The following is a 25105-nucleotide window of genomic DNA, read 5'->3' on the forward strand; positions in this document are numbered from 1 at the left end:
GCCAGCCGTGGAGAGCGCTCCGAGGGAGGGCGAGGTTACCTGCCGTGCCCTGCCAGCCTCCATGGGCTGCTGCCCCGCCGGCCGTGGCTCCTCGTCTCGGGAGCGGGAGATTTGTTACTGTGGCCAAGGCAGTAAGAGAGAGCTCTGGAGTCTGTCACGTTCTGTAGGGCATCCCAGCGTTTGTATGGGGTGTTAAGCTGGCTCATTGTACTGTGCAATCTGGTGTGGAAACACAAGACGTCTCTATAAAAATATCCTATTTTTAGAGAAACCTGGATTGATAGGGGACACTCCAAGTTTTCTGTTGATGACAGTGTTTTCTGTGCATCTTGTGTTACTACAAGCATCGCATCTCAGGGATGGCAGGTATGTGTGGACGTGCTGGTACAGTCATGCTGGGAAAAGGGAAGAGGCCGGTCATGCCATGGAGATCTTATACAAATGGAGGAGATGCTCTGTGCTGCCACAGTCCTGGCCTGTCCCCTAACTGTGTTGGAGGGTGAGAGGATTCAACAACTACATTTCAACCTGGTACTCAGTTTTGCCAGTGGAAATGTCTTGTGAGCTGGAGCAGTTTCCACCAGTGACTTTAGAGAACAGGGAGGTCATGGAGCCTAAACAGGGAAGTTTAGAAAACATGGAGATGCCTGTCCCCATGTAGCCTTCCAAAATACTTCTAATTCCTTGTCCAGGAAGCTGAACTATATCACAGCATCTAGTGTTACAGTAACATTGGTTGGTACTGGGCACATGAAAGGCTCAGACAATTTCTCCATCTGTAGTTTGCAGTGTGTGTGAGTGCTCAGGCCTGTGAAAGGTTCTGGGAGAAATGAGAACAGTGCTCTGTCTTCTATATAGTGCAGAAAGGTGAATACAAAGTAAATCAATAGATTCCAACAACTCTAATGTCACCCTAGTTATCTGTCATCTAGTGACACTCTAAGTTGAACTGAATATTAATAACACCACACTCTTGTGCCTTTTCCAGACCTGCTCTATGTGTTTTAGCCAGGGTGAGTGATGCCAGAAAGTTATGACAAGATGGAAGGGGTAAGTCCACTGATGGAGAAGGAGCTTGGGATGTGTAAGTCCACTGATGGAGCTTGGGATGTGTACAAATTAATGTTGACACTCATACTCACTGCTGTCCAAACTGGACTCAGAGAACCCCTTTATTGTTTCTCTTATATGAAAAAATTGCACGATACAATCTTTGGTTTTACTTGTATGGGCAAACCCCAGCCATATATAGAAAAGTGTTTGGGGAGGAGTTGCCTGTGCAATTATCTTTATCCCACTCCAGAGCTTGTTAAAACATGCTAATGATGTTGGTTATGTTATAACATGCTGTGGTTGCCTCAGGTTAGAAGACATTTTCCTATCAGCACGTATGTTCTTGTGTAGCAGTATTAAATAAATAAAATAATTTTAGTAGAAATTGGTGTGCTTTTTAGTAGAATGTATTAGATTATTTAGCTTAAAAAATGTACATCTCCTAAAGCAGGGTAAAATAGAAACTATACTTTACAGATTTGAAATGTGTTCTGACTTGCCTACATCAGACATCCAATGTCTCTCTCTTACATGTAGTTTTGGTGAATACCACAAAAAAACTAGACATGATTATTTTGTGATCATAATGAAGAAAATTGATATACAGTGCTAATGGACTAAATTTTTCACCTCTATGAAAGATTGTCATTAATATGGAAAGTTTGGCTTTTCTGTAGCACTGCTGCTAACATCAGTGTTCCTGTTTTATTGGCACACGCCTGTGAGGACATTGTAACATTTTTTGTGTCTACCGCTACTGGGTAAATGAAAAGCCATCACATGACATGCAAATTCTTTATTGAGAGACACAGACACTTGCCAACAAGGAACGTGCTGAAGGTTGGATTTAAGGTTTCCATGCCCTGGGTGACCAGTGGCAGCCCCGAGGTGTTTGGATTTGTTCTCTAGTGCCGCCTTCTGGCTGAGCATGCCCAGAAAAACCAGTCCATAGGTGACAGAAAGGAACGGTTACTCCTTGGAATATTTTTATTGGTATTTTGTACAAAGCTGCATTAGGTAGGTCAAAGGCAAATAATAATGGCTCTGTAAACAGTGTTATAACAAGTATTCCTCTAATGATCTAGTGGGTATTATAATCTCCAAAATAACAGACTGGAATTTTGTCATTGGTATGTTTTCCTGAAGGATGATTATGAGATCCATGCTTCACAGTAGCAGATATATGACTTGGAGCAGCTTTGTGGAGAATGGGAGCACAATCATTTTGCATTGTTGAAATAAAACTGGGAGAGAAATGTTTCGGGGCCTGGGCTGTCAGGTTCATTACCAGTCTGGGACTGAAGGCCAGAGCCCTCTGAAAGAGCAGCAACAACTGAAGACTATTATGGAGCTGTCATCCTATCAAGTCGTATTTCTGATCCCAAAGTGTAGCCTCCTCAAATTTGCAACTGGTGAGGTCACACCTTGAATACTGAATCCAGTTCTCAGACCCTTAACTTAAGAAGGACATTTTGGGGCTGGAGCAGGTCCAGAGAAAGTGAAGTTGGTAAGAGACCTGGAACACAAGTCCTATGAGGAGCAGCTGGGGGAGCTGGGGGTTCCACCTGGAGGAGGCTTAGGGGTGACTTTATCACTCTCTACAACTCCCAGATACGAGGTTGTGGCCATGTGGGAAAGAATTGGTCTCTCCCAGGTAACCATTGCAAGAACAAGAAGACATAGTTTTGAGTTCCACCAGGGAAGGTTTAGGTTGGACATGAAGATTTCTTTACAGGGTGATTAGACACTGGAACGAGCTGCCCAGGGAGGCGGTGGAGTCACTGTCCCTGGGGGTGTTGAAGGAAAGACTGGACCTGGCACTCAGTCCATTGCTCTAAGCTGCCAGGATAGTGTTGGGTCACACGCTGGGCTCTTATGATCTCTGAGGCCTTCTCCAACCGATTTGATTCCGTGATTATCTCTAAAGCCCTGCCTCAGACAGGCAAGACAGAGAAGTCCATGCTCAGACAGCGCACCCTCACCTGGGAGCACAAGCAGAGCCCCAGCAGCCAAGAGGCGGGAAACTCAAGCCCCAGCATCCTGTGCCACAGAGTAACCGGGGATAGCGACCCCTGTCCTTATTCCATAAGCTGCCTCTAGGGAGGCCACCCGGGCCTGCCGGGAGCGCGGGGCCGGCCCTGCCCCCGCCGGGCGGGCAGCGGAACGGAACATGGCGGGGCCCCTCCAGCGCGCGCTTCCCCGCCTTTCCCCGCGGCGGCGCGCATGCGCGCTGTGCGGCGGTGAGGCCGTATCCCTCCGCGCGCCCCTTTTCCCTCGATGTCTGTGTTAATAAGGTAATTCCCGCGCCCATGGTAAGTGCCGGGCGCCCCTCCGGGCCCGCCCGGGGCGCCCCGCGCCGCCTCGCGCCCGCCCGCGCGCCCGCGGCGGGGCAGAGCCGCGCGGAGCCGCGCCACTCCCCTCCGCCCGCCGTGTCCCTCCGCCGGGCGCGGCGCGGACTCTCGTGTGGGGCTCTCGGCCTGCGGAGCCCCGGGTCGGTGCGGCGGCGGCGGCGGCGGCCGGGCCGGCAGCACGGTAAGGGCCCGTCCCCGCGCCCCGTCTCTCCCTCACCCCCCCCGGGCCGGCCAAGCTTTTCCAGGTCAGTCTGTGCCTTTGTATAGGGCCCTGTTACCGGATGTGGAAGTTGATCTCTTCGCTGGTAAAAAATAATTCCACTTCCCCCGGAACCCGGCGCCGCGGCTCCCTCCGCAGCGCCCAGCCCAGCCAGGATTTCCTGTCGGGGAGAGCGGGCGGCCGGCCGGCCTTCCGGGGACCCCGCCGCGCGGGGGGCGCGGGCGGCGCGCTGGGCCGCGGCGGCGGCCTGGGCGGCCCGCGGGGCGCGGGCGAGCGCGACGCGCCCGGCGAGGGACCCGGGAGCTGAGGGGCAGAGCGGGGCTCGGCTCGTCCCGCGGGTTTCTCCGCCGGGCAGCGCGGTGTGAGCCGCCTGGGCACGGTCCCGAGCCCCGCGTGGGCCGGGGGGCCCGGTGGGGCCGCGGCCCGGGCTCCTGAGGCGGCGGGGCTGCGTGCGCGAGCTTGGCGCCAAAGGTGCCCTGGGGAGAGGCGGCTCGGGCGGGAAGGGAGCGGTTTCCCCTCCGCAGTGCCCCTCACCCGGAGTCTGTAACTCTTGCTTTGGACTCTTAATAAAGCGTATGATGGGAGCATAAAAGTGGGATACGATACGTTAGTGCCGATTGTCGTTTTTGTCGTTTTTTTTTTTTTTTTCTGATTTCCCCAAATAGTCAAAGTAGTTTCCGTTGGTGGGACACTGGTGGCACGTCGGTGAAATCCCCTGTAGGAAGTCGTCTGTGGTAGTTCTTAAGGCATTTGTGTATTTTCCTTTAACATGCTTGCTAAGGTGGCTTTGATTTAACTGCGAATGCTTCATAGTAGAGTTAAATATGCTCAGAGTTGTGAATGCATACCCTGTAGTTCTTCAGCCTATTTTAAGTTACTCGTTACTTCTGAACTATTAGTAAGACTGTGCAGTTAGCTGAATTTTGTATGCATACAAATATTTGTAAGGGAACATAACTGTGCCATGTGAGTAAGGTTAAGAGTATATGTGGCAGATCAGCATATTCTAAATAGAGACTCTTGTTCATGACCTACATTCTTCGCTGAAAACACTTTGTTTTCTAGTTGGATTTTTTTTTTTAGGCCTATATGCCAGACACAAACTGTCGAGGAAGATTCCTCATGATAAAATGGATGTTGTTGGTAGGAGGTGGATGAATTTTATTTCATGGTATTTTTAAGCTTAATCAACCTGAGACGGTCTCCTAAGGCTGTCGTACAGTTCAAAGGCTACATCACAAGCCCTTGGATTCTTCATGTCAATCACACCTGCTGCAAATTAAGCTTTTTGGTATCTAGTGCAAAATTTATTTGTGAAAACTGTGTAGCTTGTTGGCAGTGCCAGTCCAAATCTGGGTGTCAATGGTTCACCCTTGTTGCATAACACTCTTTAGATGTTACAAATCGTGGCCAAATCTGTGCTCTCCTTTATAAAAAAAGATGTAGAAAAACCTTTTTTTATTTGAGTTATTTGAGTTCATTGTTGATTGGTGCTTATTTAAGTTAATGTGTGAGCCTAATAGGAGACCAGACCTGCATTAATAACAGGCCTGGCTGTCTTTGCCACTAAGCTATGCAACAATGTTTGCTTTTCTCAGATCAGGTATTTTCATCTGATGCATGTCTGACATGAAGGTCATGTTACTGTTCAAGCAAACTAGAGAGAATTTAATTACAAACACAACAGTCGGAGGAAAGCAGAAAGCACTGGAATTAAAGCTGACTGCAATCAGCATATTGGTGTAATTTTCACTGTCATGATAGAAATGTGGATAGTCTAAGCCTATTACATTTTTATTAATATTTGAAGTATTGCTTGTGAAATCATTGTCAAAAGCTGTTTGATTCACATACGAAACCAGACAGGAACTTTTTGAGTTTTTCCATGTAAGTTGCTATAATCACTGGTAATTGATATGTACGTTAAAATGATTCCAGAGTGTTCATGAGATGCTAGCTACTCTATGCTGTACTTCAAAATATTATTGACCTTGGTATGGACAGGCACATGAAATTAGCTAGAAAGGGCTATTCTGAATTTCTGGTAATACTGTGAGATGTTGAAATCAGTAGGGTGGTAGCATTTTTGAAGGTTGGGTCTGGGGAAGCAGGTTAAATTGGTTTTTCCTTAAGTACTGGAAAGAAGAAGACATTCTGAAAGGAAGTTATTTTTCCAGATGTAATGGATGTGAGAGATGATGGGTCTCTAGCCATCTTCTAAGTGCAATTCTGCCATCTGTCACTTGAGCAGGGAAAAGTGTTTAATGAGCCTTTAATGGAACTGTGTGATTTGACATCCTTATCAGAGACACGGCGTGTATTGATTCGAGTACCTTTGATAAGTTGCACTGCTGCAGTCCATGCTCCTCCAGAGTAAGCATGTCCCTTTCAGGAGTGCACCTTGGGACAAACGCTGGGCTGGGAGATCTCCGTGCTGCCAGATGTTCTGTCATAGCTGTTTTGGGCCTGTTGATCTTGACCAGCTGATGCTCAGCACTGCAGTGATAGAAGAGGAACAGGTCTGGGTTCTTGGGGGCAGGACACCACTCTGAGAGATGCTGCAACATTTTAAGCCAAACTTGATTTTAATTTGGACTGCAGTAGTCTGCTGCTCTGTTGTCTGTAGACTGTGGTGTGGTAGCCAGGCGTCCCAAGTTGCCAGGTTTTTAGCTCCACTTGCTTCCCATGGAGCCTATTTCACACACAGTTCCACCTAAACTCCTGTTGAGTGCTATTCTACACCCTTCTGGTAACACTGTGATCTTCAGAGTTTTATAGAGTGTATAAAAACCTAAATCTAAGATGGATGCAAAAAAGTAGTGTAATTTTCCTTTGAACATAAGTAAAATAGCAATAATAATTTGATGTTATTTTTAATTACCAGTTAGTTGTGGCATCTGGCTAAGATACTGTGCAGAATACATTGCAGTACTGTGGAAGTTCAGGAGCTGATTAAACCAGAGAAGTCTAAACCCAGCAGAAGCTCTTCCCTATTTACTCAGTTGTAGACAAAACCCTCTCTTCACACATTTGTGTAGGAGCTCTTAGAAGTCTGAAAACATTATCACATTGCCATAAGAGTAACTCCAACAGTCTCAAGTCTTTATTTCAGAGCCAGTGATGTTTTTATTCTCCAAAAAAGTCTTCATGCAAAGTGTTACACAGCTGTCACGCTTAGCAGAGCTTGATGGAAATGACACAGTGAAGAGAACCCTCAAACACTGTTCAGCAGAGTTGATTTTAGCACTGTGGAGTAGCAGCAGACTGCTCTTTGAAATAGCAATCTCATTTCAATTTTAAATGTATTATTGTATCTTGCTTGTGATAGTACCACTGCACTATTGTAGTGTTGCTGAGCGATCTTGAGAGAGCACCTGGAAAGGTTTTCTGGAATGGGAGGTTGTGACTCTGCAGACCCTTCTTGCTCTGTCCCAGGACTGTGGATGAGTGTGGGGGAGGTTGGGTATGTTGTCACTGGGGGGTTTCTTACAGTACCAGTCCTTGGAATGGGCTGCCAAGTGGAAATCAGCTTTGGGTTGACTATTCAGAAATGTTGTGAGTGCTAGTATTCATTGGTTAAAAGTGACTAAACGTGCATGAGTTTTGTTGGAAATGCATCTTTGTTTGCTGCTGTTAGAGCATTAGTGACGTGTAATGGGATTTTTATTATTTTAGTTGAACAGTGGAATTTTGTGGGTTTTTTTTTCACTTTTCCACTAGATGGCCCAAGCATGCTTCCAAGTACCCCATGAGAACTGAAACATAATTAATTTCTCTTTTAACTGAAGTAAAAACTGTACATTGTGAGGTATATACCAACCTGTGTGATGCTTTGTGCTTGTTTAAAATACAAACACCTTATAGCAACCAAGAGAGTGTTGGTTAATGTAAGGAATTTGTGGTAATGAAAGGTTATTTTTTTCCTTGATTGGAACATTTTTTTATCAAGTGTAGTATAAAGCTATTTAGTTTTGCATTGGGAAGAGAACTGGTGTGCTTTCATTGATTGTGCTCCACAGTAATTCAGGGATTTCAGGGAGGCTCTGATGAAGTTTGTCCCTAACATCCCCTGGGAGTGAGACTGGTATTTTGCAGGCCACCATAATTCATTTTTTTTGGGGGGTGGCTTGAGTTTTGCTGCATAGGGTTTTCATAACAGCTTTGCAGTTCATTCAGTACTGTATAGATGTGTGCAGTGGGTTCTGAATAGGCTGTTAAATGTACAGGCTAATTTAATTCAGTTTAACAGACATCAAGTATAACTTGTTATCATGAGTGTCTTTTTGGTTAGTGGGGGAAGATGAATATATACGGAAGGCAACTCTTCCATGAGGGTGGTTGGACACTGGAATGAGGCTAAAGAAGTGGTAGGATGTTCATAGACATTCAAAACTCAATAGGTCTGAGCCCTGGGCCAGCTCTGACTGGGATATTGAACTACGTGACCTTGAGAGGTCTCCTTCAGCCTTAATTATTCAGCAATTCCAAAATGAGGTTTTATTAGTTCCTTTGCTCTACTGCTGTTTAAACCAAAAATAAATGGAAAATGGATAGCTGTCTTTCTGAGCTAGTTGTAACCTCAGTATTTTGAATTAACTTTCAGCTTTCCTTTGCTTCTGAGGGCCTTGATGTGGTGGTATTAGACCAAAAGAAAAAGGATGTCTGTCTGTGAGCATACTTTTCCTCCTTAACTTGCAATCCCCACTGGAAAAAAAAAAAAAAAAAAAGCCATTTAAAGGGAGTGCTCTATTCCTTCATTTCACTGCTGCACTTTTCAAGTGCCATATCTTGCCTTATGTTTGGTATTATTACTTCTAGTGTCTCTTTTTAACAGGTATGACAGCTTTTCTCTTATTCAGTTTCTTAGGATCTTCCCTAGATTTTCTCTTTTGCTCTTTATGGAAAAGAGACAGCTGTTGTCCCTTCCTCTGCATCTGATTGTATTCCTTTTTTCCTTCCTTTTCCCATTGTTAGTATTTGTCCTGTCCTGCCACCTTCCTGCTTCTCTTCCCTTTTCTGGCTGGAGACAAATCAATGTGTTCACATGTACCAGAAGGATGGACACAATGGAGTATTTTGGTGACAGGAATATTGCTGCCTGCAGTCAGTTCTGTAGACAGAGGTAATCTGCTCTAGTTCACAGCCCTACCAATATGTGTTCAGTACTGCATTTGCAGTATTTTGGTCTCCTTTCTAGTTTTTTCCAAAGTCAACAGCTTTCAGTTTATTAAGCAATGTGCCAGTTGAGCCAGGTACAGAGAAATTTCTAAAGATACTGTTTTTGTAATAGATTTGTATGTTAATGGGATTTCTTTCCTGGACTGATATTCTCTTCACTTTATGTAGGACATTGGCCTCACAACTGCTGTTATTAGTAATACAGGCTTAACTTTGTTTGTGACTGGAGACTAAACTGATGAAAGCAATTCCATTTTTAGCATCCTGGTAGTGGAAAGCATAGCTATAGGTATACTAAAATGTTAGCAGTAGTATTTTTTGGTTAGTAGCATAGGTTATGGTTTAGTTCTAATTTTTTTACCAAACAAATTTAATAGCAAGTATGAAATGGGGCGAGTTTAAAAAGTTGTGTTTGTAGCAAATCTTTGATGCAACAGAAACAGGTGTAATTTGTCTACATATATTATTGCAAGTATTACATAGAATCTTGGTGTAAAAGGGACGTTATCCAATCATGATGTGAAGGTTTTTCAGCTAGTATCGCAGTCATGTCTCAAAACTTTTTATTTCACATGTTTTTAGTAACTGTAGACAGTTAAAGCGGGCAGTAATATTTTTTCAGGCAAAGGTTTTATTTAATGTATATGTTGTATGTAGTACAATAATATGCTTATTGTGTCATTTTGCATCTGGGGGTACAGAAATTATATTTTAGGGTGAACAAAAATAGTGATGGATAAGATGTCAGAAAGGTGTTGTGTTTCGTACCTATCTCAGTGCATTTACATGGTGGTACCTCCTAAATACACGTAGGCTTTTTGGATAAGTGGATATAGTGCCTTTGGATGCATGACATAGCAGCCATGATGTAGAACTGTTTGAAAGCTGGACAAAGCTGCAGAAGGCTACAGTATCAGGTGAGAGCTTTGAAACCACCTTCTGCTATAAGAAATGTTCATCCAGTTCAGTTTAAATTTTGTTTAACTTTACATCTACAATGGTTGCAGCATTGTCATACTGAAATCTTCACACTGATATCAGTTCTGTTTGACAGGCAAAAGTAATTCTAAAATCAGACTGCTTATTGCAATCAATAAAGCTTGTTCTCGTGGCTAAAATACCAACTCCAGTTTCTGAACTTCTCAGAGTAGTTCAGAAATAAGAATTTAAAAAAATAGGTAACATGTATGTATTTAAAATAGTGTTAATGTTATTATTTTGTCTTTATATTCCTTTATGTTCTTCACTAGATGTCACTAGTAGATTTGGGAAAGAAACTTTTAGAAGCTGCACGAGCAGGTCAAGATGATGAAGTTCGCATTTTGATGGCAAATGGAGCACCTTTTACCACAGACTGGGTAATGAAAACTTTTGCAGTGGAGAAAGTAAATCATCTTACTTTTCTCACCTGAAAAAGGAAATACTATTCTTACAATTTAGCATTTATATTACACTTCTCCTTGGAATTCTTCATTCACATAATCTAATGTCTAATTCAAAATTAAACTTGTCTGTTTCTTCATATGACCTCCTACTGATTTTAGTAACAGACTGTGAATGAGCTCATTCTGGTGACTTTCAAGATGAACTTTGGAATGGTTAATGGGAAAAAGCAGCAATCATCCTCCTAGTTACTGTGTTTATGCACTTAGTATAGGAAGAGGTCTGAATTATGAAAACAGTCCTAATATGTGCAGCTGAGAGTTCCCTGATATAGGGGTACTGAGTTGTCTTCTGGAGGTGCTGATTTTTGAGTAAGTTGTAGAGACAGGTCAAGTACCCAAAATTCCTAGGGCATTTACAAGCTCTTAAGAGCCTTAATCTGCTTAGTGACCTAACTTCCAAATAAACTGTTTTGAGCAGAAGGTTGGACTTAATTGACTTCCAAAGGTCCCTGTTGACCAACACTAAAAATGGAGTTAGGCCCCTTGAAATGTTACATGCCAAAAACACAGAAAAAACAGAGTAAAAAAAAGCAACAACAAACTTCCCTCCCCCATTCATATTCTGTAAAAGCCTCAACAGCTCCTCTCCTTGAGACTACAAGGGAAAATGATTTTGAAGTGGCAGCTTGACACCTGGGTTTGGTATCTTCAGAGTAAGAAGAAATGCTTTGTACTGACATCTGTTAGATCTGCATGTTTTGTGTTCTGTTACAGTTGGGAACATCTCCACTTCATCTAGCAGCACAGTACGGACATTACTCCACCACAGAAGTGTTGCTGCGAGCAGGGGTGAGTCGGGATGCCAGAACCAAAGTGGACAGAACTCCATTACATATGGCAGCATCAGAAGGCCATGCCAGCATAGTAGAAGTCTTACTTAAGGTACGAAGTGCTGAAACAAGTCTGAAGTGGGGTTATTGCAATGGTGTACAATCAGATACTTGCAATTTGCTTTTAGTCATGAAACCATAATTGAAATTACATGAGTAGTTAAACTGTGTGCATTGGGAGCTTTGTTTTCCAGTTGAACTGTAATCTATTTTACATTAAAATCATCATGATTTCAGGTGAATTATTTACTGCTGTTTCAAAATAATAATACTCCCTAATTTGATATTGTGTTTAGTAATAGATTTTAGAAATAAGATGTGCTTTAGAGTATCTCTAATACTTTCGAGGTAAATAATGTATTTGGTAGCTAGATTGAATTACTTCTAATAAATGTGTAAATGTAAGATAACTGGGCATTCCTCATGGAGAAAAGCAATTTAGGGCTTCATTCTGTGACCAGCATTATTTAATTGAGATGTTTCTAATGGCATAATTTATGCAATGATCTTGTTTGTAGCATGGTGCTGATGTCAATGCAAAGGACATGCTCAAAATGACTGCACTTCACTGGGCTACTGAACATCACCACCAAGAAGTTGTAGAACTCTTGATAAAGTATGGAGCAGATGTTCATGCTCAGAGTAAATTTTGCAAAACGGCATTAGATATTGCAGTAGACAATGGAAATGAAGACATTGCAGAAATATTACAGGTAACTTTTAATTCCTCATGTTAAGGAAACTTGCAGCAAAGTACTTGATTACATGTTTTAAACTAAGCTTTTACTGTAGCAGCTGTGACACCATATATTGATAATGCCACACTCCAGTCTAGTTCTTTACATGAAATGAGATTAATGTTAGTAGACATTACTTGGTCAAAGAACATCTTCACCACCTACAAAGTCAAGGATAAGTATTCTTTATTTTCTTAAATTTGAGTGATGTAATACACAGAGGTAGGTGGACTCTTTACAACTGAGGTGTAAAAAAAGAACTCCCTTCTCTGGCAGTATATTCTGACTATCCCCTAATATTCAGTTAGCTTCATATATGGATATTAATTTCCTAGTTGAAGTTCAGACAGGACAGAAGAGATGCCAATTTTTCCAGAATTAGAAAAGCTAAGATTGAAATGTTGGAGAATTGATTTTAATAGATAATTCCATGGAAATGTGTGCTCCCTGTCCAATAGTTTTGTTAAAGGCAAATGAAGTGATAAATCTTACTGAGAAAAGAATGTAAAGCAAATGAAAAACATCATTATGCCACTGTATAAATCTGTAGCCTCCCTATGTCTTTAAATGTCTGAACTTCTGGTGTGTTCCTTTAGCCTCCTCCCGACTGCAGAAGGGGTGCAGTAAACAGAAGTTAGTAATAATTCATAGGAAGACAAAATGACTGCCACGTCCATTTCGGGGCAATTGCAAAGCTGTCAGAGTAGCTTTTCTTGACGTGTATCTGCCCCAGCAGTCTCGGTTCTTCAGGCTTCCTCTTTTAGATAAGTGAGCTGGCATATCTGCAAAAGAGCCTTATTCTCATTGTTTACATAACTGGTAGGGAGAAGTAGTGGTGTGTTGTTAAACTCTTTCACGCCAATAGACTTTCTGTCTTCAGATTTCAACTAAAAAAAAAAAGTTTCTTATGTACTTGAAGGTAGGACACAATGTATGTGTATTGCATGAGTATAATGAGGGAGAGCCTCCTTGTTTGTGTGAAGCATTCAAGAATTCTAGCTCTTAAACAAGGTCAACAACTCCTTTATACCTGCAGTTGGACTGATGATGTTACCTTTGTGTCCCAGATTGCAATGCAGAACCAAATCAATACGAATCCCGAGAGTCCGGACACTGTGACGATACACGCAGCCACACCGCAGTTCATCATCGGACCTGGAGGGGTGGTGAACCTAACAGGTCTGGTATCTTCTGCAAATACATCCAAATAAAACAGGCATTTAGGTGCCTAAAGGATAGCTACTGGGATTTTATACTTCCACTGATTTTCACCATTTAGTGAAAAGGTGTGAGGAAAAACAGTGATAAGAATAGTTACCATATTTCTCATCAGTGTTTTTTGTGTGTTGTAAATATGTACATACCTAAAACAACAATCTTCACAGACATAAATTATCAGAAGTTGTATTTGCTTAACAAACTTCACTTTAGAATAGCACTTTGGTTCTGCAGAATGCTGCTGAAAATGGAGTGTGTGCTAGAAGTTTCAGTGCAATAAAAATAGAAAAAGGGACTTTGCTGGTTTTAAATTTATCAGCTATTTTTTTTTTTCATCCTTCTAGATGAAACAGGAGTGTCTGCTGTACAGTTTGGAAATTCATCAACATCAGTATTAGCTACGTTGGCAGCTTTAGCAGAAGCATCAGCTCCACTCTCTAATTCTTCAGAAACACCAGGTTAGAAAGCTAAATCATTTAGACTAATTTAATAAATTTAAAGTACATAACTTCAAGTTTCCTTCAACACGTGAAGTACTGTGGTAAATAATGATTCTATAGGTATAGATAAGGAAGGAGAGCAAGGAAGGAATAATGACCATATTTATGGGCTATTTTTTCTTTTTATATAGAATAGCTTCTTTTTAGACAAAATCTTCCCTTTTCTTTCAAAGTTTGAAGAAGTTCTGGCAATGTTTCCTTCCAGAACTAAAACCCAACACTGAGTTTGACACTGAAAGATCAGAGCTGTTTGCCACAGCACCCGGTATTGGCAGTTGCAATTTGGACTTTTTTGTGACAGTGGTCTTTCTTACTGCTGAGCCTGTACTTGGAAGCCAAATCAAGTTCAGTACAACACCACTTATTCATGTGGGAGTTGCTGTTTTGGTTTCCTGAATAAACACTGTGAATATTTAAGCAGTGTTATAGGACAGTAATCTCTAAACATAAAGATCTTCAGAAGACAATGTCTGCAATCATTATTTCAACTACAGAGTGATTTTTCTGTGTATGTTATATTGTAATTAACTTAAAAGATGAAAGCTTCAGAGTTTCATCTACCTTCTATCATCTTGAACATCACAACACAGTCTATAGGGTTTTAATTTCATCTCTGTAGATAGAGAACACTCTAATGTCCGTTATTTAAATCAAAGGCTTTGCTTTTACCCTGACAAATTGAAAATAAAATACAGAGCTAGTGTTCTTGAATTTCCTTGATTGTGCTACCAGTGATCTTGCTCTTTGTCTCAGCATCTTGTTGGATGGTAGCACAATACTCCATTTGCAGCATACAGTGCAAGCTGGGGTATGTGCTGTAGTTCTGAATGCAGGCTTTCCTTGTCCTACCTTGATTTGTAGAAGTGATACTGAACTGTGAGAGTTCACTGCTTTATACTCATTGAATCATGGATATGAAATAGTTAAGCTGGAATTTTTTACTTTTACCTACAAAATTATATACATACAAGGTTTTTTTTACTTCTTAAGCTTTATCTTTCTTCTTCAAATGTGTAAGAATGTCAGCTCTGCAGAACTTTTCCTTTAGTCTTGTTTCGTACTTTGTATAAGAAATAAAGTTGTTTGAAGTACTCATGGAGTACAGACAAAACTTAAGATTCTCTAGGGGTCCTTTAGTCTGTTAGCATCTTGAAGACCATTATATTATCTAGAGAAATCCAAGCTGAGTCCTGACATACAGTGGCAAGGCATTGGTTGAGAAGTAACTTCAAGGTAGTATCACAAGTTAATTTTCTTTTTTTATTCTGCTATTAGTGTAACTTAGTCCATTGTGTACAATGCAGAAGTTCTTTGTATTCTTAAAAGCAGCTGCTGTTCTTGCTGACCTGTTAACACTGACCCCAAAGCATCAATTTTGAGTGGAGTATATCGATACTATTATATTGAGCAAGGATGGTGTTGCATGTATATGTCAAAATGTGAGTGCTTTATGTTGGCCTGATGAAAGACTCTATTTAAAATATATAGTAAAGTATTCATCAGGGGGTCAACTTATGAAAGCCATGGAATAAATGTTTTCTCAGCTGTACGAAAATGCATTTGAAATCATAAAAGTTTCATTTATAAATTGACTTAATTCCTTTACTAATCTGTTGCTAGTTGTGGCCACAGAAGAAGTTGTGACTGCAGAATCTGTGGATGGGGCCATTCAGCAAGTGGTCAGTTCTGGAGGTCAGCAGGTTATTACCATAGTAACAGATGGCATTCAGCTGGGTAACCTGCATTCCATTCCAACCAGTGGGATAGGGCAACCCATTATTGTGACCATGCCAGATGGGCAGCAAGGTGAGTACACGCTTGTATATGATTCCAGCTTGAGGAACTGTTTTAGCTACAGTAATAATAATAATAATAATAATAATAATAATAATAATGACTTTTTAGGTGCAAATAGCTTGGACCTGAAGTTTTAGAGCAGCACTGACAGAACCAGTGAAGCCAGAGTGACACAACTTTTTTTGGGCCATATGAACTTTGTAGAAGCTGATAGTGTGCTTTGGGTGGTTTCTTTTAAAGATCCCCTGGCACTATTTAGATAAAAATGAATCCTTCTCTGGTTTCTTCATGAGGATTCGCAGTGTGAAGGTTGAAGAGTTGTACATAGGAGGCAAATAATTTGGCTCACAGTCTGCCTGAACTAGTACACCTTGTTATCAATATGAGTGAATGGCTGTAGATAGCAACTGAGGTGACAGTTACATTTATTTACAGATGGCTGTGTCAGGAATTAGAGTATGACTTTACTGAGAATCCTGATTTTCTTATTCATGGCTAATTACTGGATTTTTAGATTACTTAATGTGTATAATCAAAACAAAAGCAAGATTTGTATTTATTCAAGAAATATTATATAAATGGTCTGCTCCAGAAGTTAGAGTTGACAGGCTGGTGACTCTGCTGCAGTTCTCTGTCATGTCTGTTTACTCTGTGAAAAATGCCAGTGATTTTCCAGAGCTAAGTACTGTAGGCTTCAATAATGAGGAATTTTAAAGTCCTTAAATAGCATACAAGCAACTAAAGTTTTTAGTAGATTTTCACTCTGAGCTTATTGTGCACTTTATTGTATAACTGTGTTCTCACAAGCAAAAATATCTGCATTTTTTGCTGTTAATAAAATTACTTAAATGAGTTTTATGTAGTGCAAATATTGTTTAAAGTAAATGTATTTACATGTACAAATACATTTTCAGTGTTAACAGTTCCAGCAACAGACATTGCTGAAGAAACTGTAATAAGTGAAGAACCACCAGTGAAGAGACAGTGCATTGAGATTGTTGAAAATCGTGTGGAGTCTGCAGAAATAGAAGTAAGGAGTATATTACGTGATCTGTGTTGAACAGTGTTCAGGACTGAGTATCTGGTTATGGTTTTTGTATTGTTCAGGAGGTTAATTTCTGTGTTACCACAGAATGAAGTGTGTGAAAACATTTAACTTGTTGAGTCTCTCCTGTAACTGAAATTCATCTTTTACAAAGTTGCTGTAAAAAGAAAATAGGAGGGCTATTTGCTTGATCCTGGGGTCATGTAAAAGTGACACTTGTTCAGGTATATGAGAACTTCTTTTTGTTTTTCTTGAAGATCACTAGCTGGTTTTTAAAACTGGGTGCTGATACGTTATCGAGTGACTTGACTCTTTCCGCTCTGAGTGAATGAGAGCACTGTACCCTCATCCTTCTGTTACAGCCACATGCTTCTGATTGTGAGATCATTTTAAGCAATGTTTCCTTTCCATTCATGGTATCTAGATAACTGTTGATGGAACTGTGAAACAGTAAGATTCTGTGTTTGTTAATTTTTATCTGTGTGGTGTCCTCCGCCTTTTTTTTTTTTTTAATTCTGAAGCAGTTTATTATTACATAACTTTGCACCATCTGTTTTTTTAAAAACTATACTGCAAAAGACCTAAAAATGTTGAGAGCTCTTTCCTTTTTATATGATAAATGAATGTAGCTGTTCAGTTTAAAATTGTAGTTTTTTTTATACTAGCCACAAAAGGTCAACCATCTCATTCCTTTTCCTGTTACTTCTAACTGTGCTGACCCCTTTTGGTCAAAAGTTTATGAAAATTGCTGTCTGCTTTGACTAGACTGTAAGTTTTCATTTTGTCAACTCCATGATACTTCATTTATCAAAGGTTGTATTCTCCAACTTCTGTTCATATTATCAAATTGTGCCTAATTGAGTACTTTTTGTTGTACAGTATGTGCTATATGTTATCCATGTCCAATAACAGTAATTACCACCTCTCTTCATTTACTTTCCGTGTCCCTGAGTTGTTGCATCAAATACTTCTGGCCTTTGCAGCTTTGTGGTCATTACAGATTATCCTGACAGTTGAAATTTTCTTGCTGCATTTTTTAAAATGTATGACTGTTACAATAAAAGCATTTCTTTTGTTCACACTTTTAAAAATCTGCCTGAATTATTCATAAAGGAAATTACATTTCCTTAAGTATTCTAGTAATTCTGTTAAATTAATTTTTAAAAATACAGATTGGTTAAGGGATAAATTGACCTGTTCTTAATTACAGATAATTGATGTAAAAATACCAAGAATTCTTTTAAGGGGATGACCAGTTTTATTTATATATGTGAAACATATTTCTCAAATATTGAAAGAAGTTGATTTAGATGAGTTACTTGGTCTGTTACTTTTAAGTGGAAGTTTTGATGACTTTCTTGTCCCTGCCTGTACAACTGGAAATGCACATGCAGACCTCTGCCTCTGTGTGAAGGCCAGTTGTCTTTAAGGGCCTTGTTGTGGTTCACAGGGCTATGGTACTAATTTACTTTAGTAGTAGTGGATACTGCTACTAAAGGAGTGCACACAAAGTTGGTTCACTTCAAATTTCTTCATCACAGACAGTGGTAGATATTTAAATTTGGAGTGGGACCCTTCCTCTCATTAAAGTATTTAAAAATATTTTAGAATGTGGAAATACAGAAAACATTTGGTTTTTTTGCATCGCTCTAATTAATTCCTTTATTTTATTATAAAGGTTGATTCAAGGCTGAATGCTTTTTTCCTGCTGTTTTAAGTTCATAGTGTGTGAACAGTTTACTGTAGTTTGGAAGTTTTTGTAGTTGAAAATCCTCCCATCCATGTGAGGTGACAACCTTTCCTGTGAAAGTACTGTGGAACAACTAAAGCTGTAGTGGTGTTTTTAAATTTTCTATTCTGGGTCCATTAAGACATTTCAGCTCATTTTGTAGATTGACAGCAGTTTTCCTAAGCAGTTTGATATTTTAAACATGGGATGGCAGCAAAAAAACCCTGTCACACAGATACTCTGTTTTTCATTTTCATGCATAATTCATTAACACATAATGGTCTTTATTTTCATTCTTTAATTTGACTGTTTCTCCCATGTTCCATGTTTGAAAGGTGACATGCATTAGAACCAGGAAAATAATTTGATTATACTAAAAAATAATCATAATTGTAAACTAATTACATTCATGGATTCATATCCTGTGTCTTTGTGTTGTTTAAAAGAGTGGTTGTTTAAAAGAATGGTGTTCCTATTGTCAATGAAAAGTTACATGTATGAGGAAAATTCCCTGGTAAAATGGAAAATTTCTTTAGAGCACTGAGCATCCTCTAATTTGAGTTTTATCTGGGTAGGTGATACAAAAGAACTCCAGATATCTGGAACACTTCTGGTTGTGTTCTAAAGAATGTTCCAAGAGCACTTTCTGGGTTTGATTGAATTGGTAGATGAGATAATGTCCTCTCTATTCTAGATGTCAAAGTTAGAGAACCGGTTTTGACCACTGAGTCCACGGTAGCTCCTCCAGAAGCATTGGATTCTTTCCACTGCCTCGTCACACAGAATAGTTGAGTTCATCTCCTGAACTCATTCTGTTTGTTGGGACTGTGACCGTCTGAAAACTACACCTGTTAGCTGCTGGACTAACCTATGTGCTTTGAATTGCTAGTCTGTCTAGTAGATAATGGTTTTATCTTCTGGCCCTGCCTTGGAGACTTGGGTTTTTTCCATTTTTTCCTACCCTTTCCTTAACGTGCTGTACTACTTTTGGGTACACAGCTCTAGTTCTCTCTTCTGTGGGAAATACTCTTAAAACGTTGTTCAAGAACTTCCCCACCCTCAAATGTTTGCAGTGTGCCCCCACTCCACAGCAGTGATTGCATTCCCAAATGTTTGCACACATTCCATAGCAGGGATAGCCCTTTGCTGTTTGTAATGCCCCACAGGAGTTCTTGCCAGTGAACTACCAAGGTTCTTATTTCTGTGCAGGCCAGCAGAGAGAGCAGCTTTGCTTCTTGACAGTACTAGGTTTTTGATGATTTTTTTGAGACCAATTCATGGGATAGCTAATGCCCAGCTCAGTACATCCCAGCCCTCAAAAAGGAAAGGCTGCTTTCCACATGTGGAAGGATCAACTGTTTTGACTAATTCCCTGGGAATTGTCTTGTAGCTCTGTTCACCAAGGCTCTAATCCATGAGGCTGTTTTACATAAGCTGTTGGTCCCCTCATTCTACAGAGAGAACTTTTGGCTGGGCTGGTGCTGGAGGATCGTTGGTGTGTTTCAGATCCTCTGAGGTGTAGGCTTGGCTGTTCATTTGCCATCTGCCAGGCTAGTTGCAAGATGGGCTGACCATACTTAAAGTTGCCTTAAAAGCAGAATCCAGTTTTTCAGAGGTGGAAGCCTAACTTTTCAAATAAGTAACCAAAATCAGATGAGCTCTCATTTTACTAGCATATGCTCCAAATGAAGCAAACCCTAGCTTTCAGCTCTTAAAATCCCTTGGAAAATCAAGTTGCACTTACTGGAGTTTGTTCTGTGTTCTAGCTAGTCTCTTTATAATCTGTTAATATAATTTCCTTCACCTGTTGTTTTTGCTGTTCAGGTGCTGCTGTTAGCAATGATCTGACCACCTCTGGCATTGTATTTAAGCACATTTCAGCTGACATGTGATTGCTGAATGTGACTGTGACAAGTACTGAGGACAGTAGCAAGTAGAAGGGAAGCAGAGTATTTTTGTGTTTTTCTGATCATGAAAATACATGAATGCATCAGAGGAGAAGAATAGGGATGCTCTTAGGGGAGTGTAGGAGACTGAAACTTCTAACAACTGTTAGAGGTATTAAATGGGAGTGTGATATTGAACTGCTCAGATGGGAATATGGTGAAAAGACAACTTGCTTTCACTGGTCCTCAGTTTTTTGATAAGTTGTTTCTCTGGGAGATGGCTGGTTTCTCTGGCAACCTTCCTTACTGTTCCTGCTTAACAACTACAGTGGAAAGAATTATTTTAAATCCAATACTGCCTTACTCATAAAAGTATGATGCACTTCAATGAAATGGTATTTGATTGAATATTTGATCAAAACAAAACTATTTCCCAAGCAAATTGCTTTTTCAATTGGGCTCAGAGCAACATCAGACAAAATGCCAGTACCTGCATCACTGGAGATGAAAATGTGTTCTCCTTAGTTCCTAAGGCAGCTTCAGAGGATGTGGCATTTCCCATATCATTTTGCTTGGATACCATTTTATATCCACCCCCAGCAAACTTGTATGCAGCATTTCTGCAGTTACTTAAGAATTTCTTTACTAGCTGCTTTTAAAAGGAACAAAGCTTATCTGGCTAATTGCCTGTTAATTCATAAAGATACAGTGTCCTTGGGGATGTAATTAGACCTCTGGATTGCAGAGTATCAGTCCCCGTTCAGAAACAGTTAGGTTCATGCTTTGGTCAGTGGGCCGCTGACACTCTCCAGTGCGGATGGCTGATAGGTAACAGCTTGTCATTTTTCTTGTCTAATTAGATATACAACAGCAAGGGACAAGCCTGTTAGATTGAATGACTGGAGAAATGTTAATGTATTCTGTTAGTATTTAATCACCACGCTTCCGCTTTTTTCATTTAGCTCTTTTTTGGTGAAGATTTGCATGGCACCTTTGCAGCACAGTTGACTCGGGTTTACTGTCTCCACACTTCCAGCCCTGTGTGGGGAATTGGCTCCTTGATAATTGGGGTCTAATTTGCACAGCAGCATTCATACAGGTTTGCTCGAGTCAGAACTGAACAGCTTCTCCATGATACCCTTGATAACACTTGAACTGCATGTAAAGGAAAAGTATTTGCCATTTTAGCTTGTATTTGATACTTCTTTGACAAAATATTGCTGGTTCTGTTTCTAATAGGAAAGAGAAACTCTTCAGAAACAGCTGGATGAGGCAAACAGAGAAGCACAAAAATATCGTCAGCAGCTTCTAAAGAAGGAACAAGAAGCAGAGGCCTATCGGCAGAAGTTAGAGGCAATGAACCGCCTCCAGACTAATAAAGAAGCTGTTTAATAAAAAATGAACACACTGCAAAGCCTGTTACTTTCAAAACCTGCAGTACAATCTTGAACTGTACACTTTATAGGTACAGCCATGGGATTTCATGATAGAGAAGATGCTACAAGTTGATAACTGGACTTAAGCCGTGAGCTCTGATTGATTTCTTGTAACATAAAAACTCTGAATTTAGAAATTGTGAAAAGTATTTAAAATTAAATACTGTAAATAGTTGGTTTTTTTACAGTTTCAAAATGAGTTGCTAAATCTTTTTGAAGGGATCCAGAAACATGAAAAGCCAATGTTTTTGTGAAATTTTTGATTTTAGTATGAATCTAACTTCTGAAAAACAGAACAGTTTTAAGGGTGATGTTGATTTAAGCTGACAATTTGAAATTTGATTATGTGACAAAATTAATTAACAGTTATTTCTACATGATAACAGCTCAACTTCTCTGAATAAGACATTTCCAGGTGGAAATCTTTGTACAGCTTTAAGTAGTTGTCTCAGATTCTCTGAAAACCATTTTTGGGTTTTTTTTTTTTTTTTTTTTATTTTAGGTGGTGAAATTTTTATATTTAATTTCAGATATATCCAAGTAGATTTACATGTATATGAAGCTAATATTTTTTAAACTTTTCAGTTTGTACATATGCTGCATGTTTTTATAATTTCTACACATACATCTTGCATAGGTATTTTTCAGCAAAGATGAGAAAAATCATGAGAAAAATGTTTAGCCTATAGGTCATTTGAAGTAAGCTAGCAGCCAGTTTTATTGTGGATGGTATATTTCTTGGAAGAATGTAATTTGTAATTAAGAAGAACAAAAAAGTATCTTAATTTACATATTAAAAGGCAAAATTTGGTAGTGGAGGTGTTGAAACTTCACTTTGTGTGTCTTACGATTTTCCTGTACAAACATTTTAAAGTTCAGTAATGAGTAGAAAAGAACGTCTCCACTGGAACACAAATACTAGCTATTTTAGAATATCCCTATTGATCTCTCTTCCCCAATAACCTTGAAATTACTTCGGTGATACATTTTTTAACGGACTTTTGCATTTTAATTACACAATTGGACGAATAATTTTTTTATGTTGTAGTGATGCTCTTCCTAGCCGGCATCATTGTTCCTCACTGTGATACTGTGTTTGTGTGTGTCTGTGCAGTGATCTATTATGCTTAAAATTTATATGGCACGTTACATCTTCAGAGCATTGTAAAATCTTTTAAAGAACCCTTACTGCTCTGCCTGAGGCAGGTAAGTGAGTGTTACTGTCTCAATTTTATAACTGGTTTAAGTGCAACATGAGGGAGTGTTAAATGACTGGCTTACCACCACGTGAACCTGTGGTCACCTGGGAATGGATCTCAGGAGTTCCTGGCTTTAGTCCTGTGCTTAGACTGAGCTGCCTTAAGATTGTTCAGTGCTGTGTTACATTAAATTTTGAACTACTGTGCAGATCCATTTTTTGTAAGATAAAACTCTTTGTGCTTTGCTTTGTTGTTCCATGTTCACTGCTTTTATGAAATTGTTTATATAAACTTAAGCAAAAAGTCTGGTTTATCTATACTGTACACGGAAGAATTACCCTTAAAACTGTACTCTGGCCTACTTTTTCTATTTTACAATTAAATATCTTTTCCACATATATATAGTGTAGAATCTATTCAATTGGTTTGTGTGTGAATGAGAAGGTCAAAGCTGTTCTGTGTTAGACATCTGGAAAAACATGAAAAACCAGTTTTGGGTATAAAATGGCCTTAAATGGTAGGAGGGAGGAATGGGGAAATAATTGCATTGCACTGTACAAAACTTTTCAAACTGGTCAAAATTTGACTTGGGTTTATAGATTTGGCAGATAGGAAAAATTCTAATTATCTTAGTATTATTATATATTTGGTAAAGTTGATTTTGATTGGCAAATTCAAGCTAAAAATAATCGAAAGATAAAAATGGGAAATCTGTGGTGGTGAAGAAAAATTATTAGAAGAATTATTTTCAAGGACATTATCAGGCTAGTACTAGGACTTGAAGCAAACCCTGTGCAGCGGTTAACTGGAAATTGCTCTATTTTAGGGATTTTTTTCAGGAACTATCCATTACATCATTAACAGATTGAGGAACCAGTTAGCCAAGGGAAATGTGCTGCTTAGGCATTGCTCCAATGAATTATTTTGTGATCAAAATAATGTTTGTGTCCTCACATCCCACAAATTTAACAACAGTGTAATCTCTGATTTCTTAATAATGATAAGAGTGGCACTGTTTGAGTGGTGATAGTGGCAACATCCAAGTGGAGATTTTCCCACGGTTGTGACAGCAGATGTTGGCAGCACACAATGAAATGAACCTTTTCTATTAATTCTGTTTCCTGTGAGCAAATATTCTATTCCTCATTGTCCATGACAAAACCCTTCTGAGTGCAGCGTAGCTATAACAAATCCTTATTTATCACCGGCAATATTTACCCTACCTGTAATCCATTATCAGCTATTTCATTTTAGCTCCAAACAGGACTTGCTGTTTGTTCTCTTCTGCACAGAACAAGAGATTAAGTCAATGAAACTGTCACCTTTGAGCTAAAGTGCAGGGTATATGTTACATGAAATATTTACTATATAGTTTCACTCTGAAAACATTGTTAAAAATATTGTTCCTTATTTGCTGTTCCAAATTAAAAATATAAATGTAATTAGCTACCATCTGTTTCTTTCAACAGATGTCCATATATATTAGCATATTGATCACTTGTCATGAGCTAAAATCAGGGTTTTTGAGAACTTTGGGCTCATTTTGAGTTGTGCTTGATTCCTGTCCCTTCTTAGCCTGTTCCCCTTTATGGGATCACTTACAGTACAGCCAAAAGTTGTTCATAAATTCCTATTAAACATGTGGGCAGCTTGTTACTTTTTTCCTAAGGTTTCCAGAGCAATATGAGATAAAAAGATGAACATGCATATAGTGGTTTTTTGCACTTCTCTCAAAGCCTTTTTATCAATTTGGGTTTTTTTATTTCAGTACATTAATCTTTTGATGTGTGTGTGTCAGAGCATCTTTCTCATATCTGTAAAACAGTTCCTTCTCAAGTATCTATTTGCAGCAGAAAAAAAGGAAAGGTTTCACACTGTTCTGTAGACAGCATGTGTGAGAACAATGTAAAAACTTTCTAGAACTATGTAAGTGGTTGTGCTGCATTAGAGTACCTGGGGCAGAGAATCAAAGCTGCTCTGGCAGCCAGTTCTCTCTTGTGAGAGAACAGCAAAACTGCTGGGAGGTATCAGACTCAGCGTCTGCCTAGCCTGGCATCCTGCCTCCAGCAGGGCCAGCCCCAAGCAGGAGCCTAGGGTATGGCAAAAATAGGCAAGAGTGTGTTGTATGGGAAATAATTTCCCTTTCTGGTGCTTAGTCCACAAGTCCTGCCTCTCTCTTTTCCCAGGGCTGCCTGGTGCAGTGTAGAGCAAGTGAAGATGGATAAGGATTCCACATTGAGTAGTGTCAAAGATTGTGCTGCCAGAGAGAGGTCAGGATGTGTTTTCAGGTCCTAAAACTGGAACAAGAGGCAATCTATAAGGCTGTTCTTTCAAACTGAGAACAATCCAGGTGGAGGACTTGGAGGAATTCTGGAGAGACAAGACTAAATCCCAGTGCTTATGCATATCATACAGGAGAAAGCACAGTGAAGGAAAAGGTGCCTCTCCCCAGCTCAGTGGTCTCGGGTGGTATCCATGGAG

General features: G+C 39.9%; 1 protein-coding gene across 3 annotated transcripts; it reads left to right on the plus strand.

The window, feature by feature from the left end:
* Positions 1-3481: 3481 nt before the first annotated feature.
* On the plus strand, positions 3482-23022 carry GABPB1 (GA binding protein transcription factor subunit beta 1). 3 transcript variants are annotated; one of them, XM_053988485.1, is made up of 9 exons: positions 3482-3585; positions 10053-10160; positions 10962-11129; positions 11596-11790; positions 12882-12993; positions 13377-13490; positions 15153-15338; positions 16244-16359; positions 21229-23022. In XM_053988485.1, the coding sequence occupies exons 2-9, from the start codon at positions 10053-10055 to the stop codon at positions 21379-21381; spliced, it is 1152 nt and encodes a 383-aa protein (XP_053844460.1). In that variant the 5' UTR covers positions 3482-3585; the 3' UTR covers positions 21382-23022. The 3 variants fall into 3 exon arrangements, with proteins under 3 accessions (XP_053844460.1, XP_053844461.1, XP_053844462.1); XM_053988486.1 differs by having other exon boundaries at positions 3492-3649; XM_053988487.1 differs by lacking the exon at positions 3482-3585 and adding an exon at positions 9445-9719.
* The last annotated feature ends 2083 nt before the right edge of the window (positions 23023-25105 follow it).

This window comes from Vidua macroura, chromosome 12, assembly GCF_024509145.1.
Source record: "Vidua macroura isolate BioBank_ID:100142 chromosome 12, ASM2450914v1, whole genome shotgun sequence".
In the NCBI taxonomy this organism is placed as follows: domain Eukaryota; kingdom Metazoa; phylum Chordata; class Aves; order Passeriformes; family Viduidae; genus Vidua; species Vidua macroura.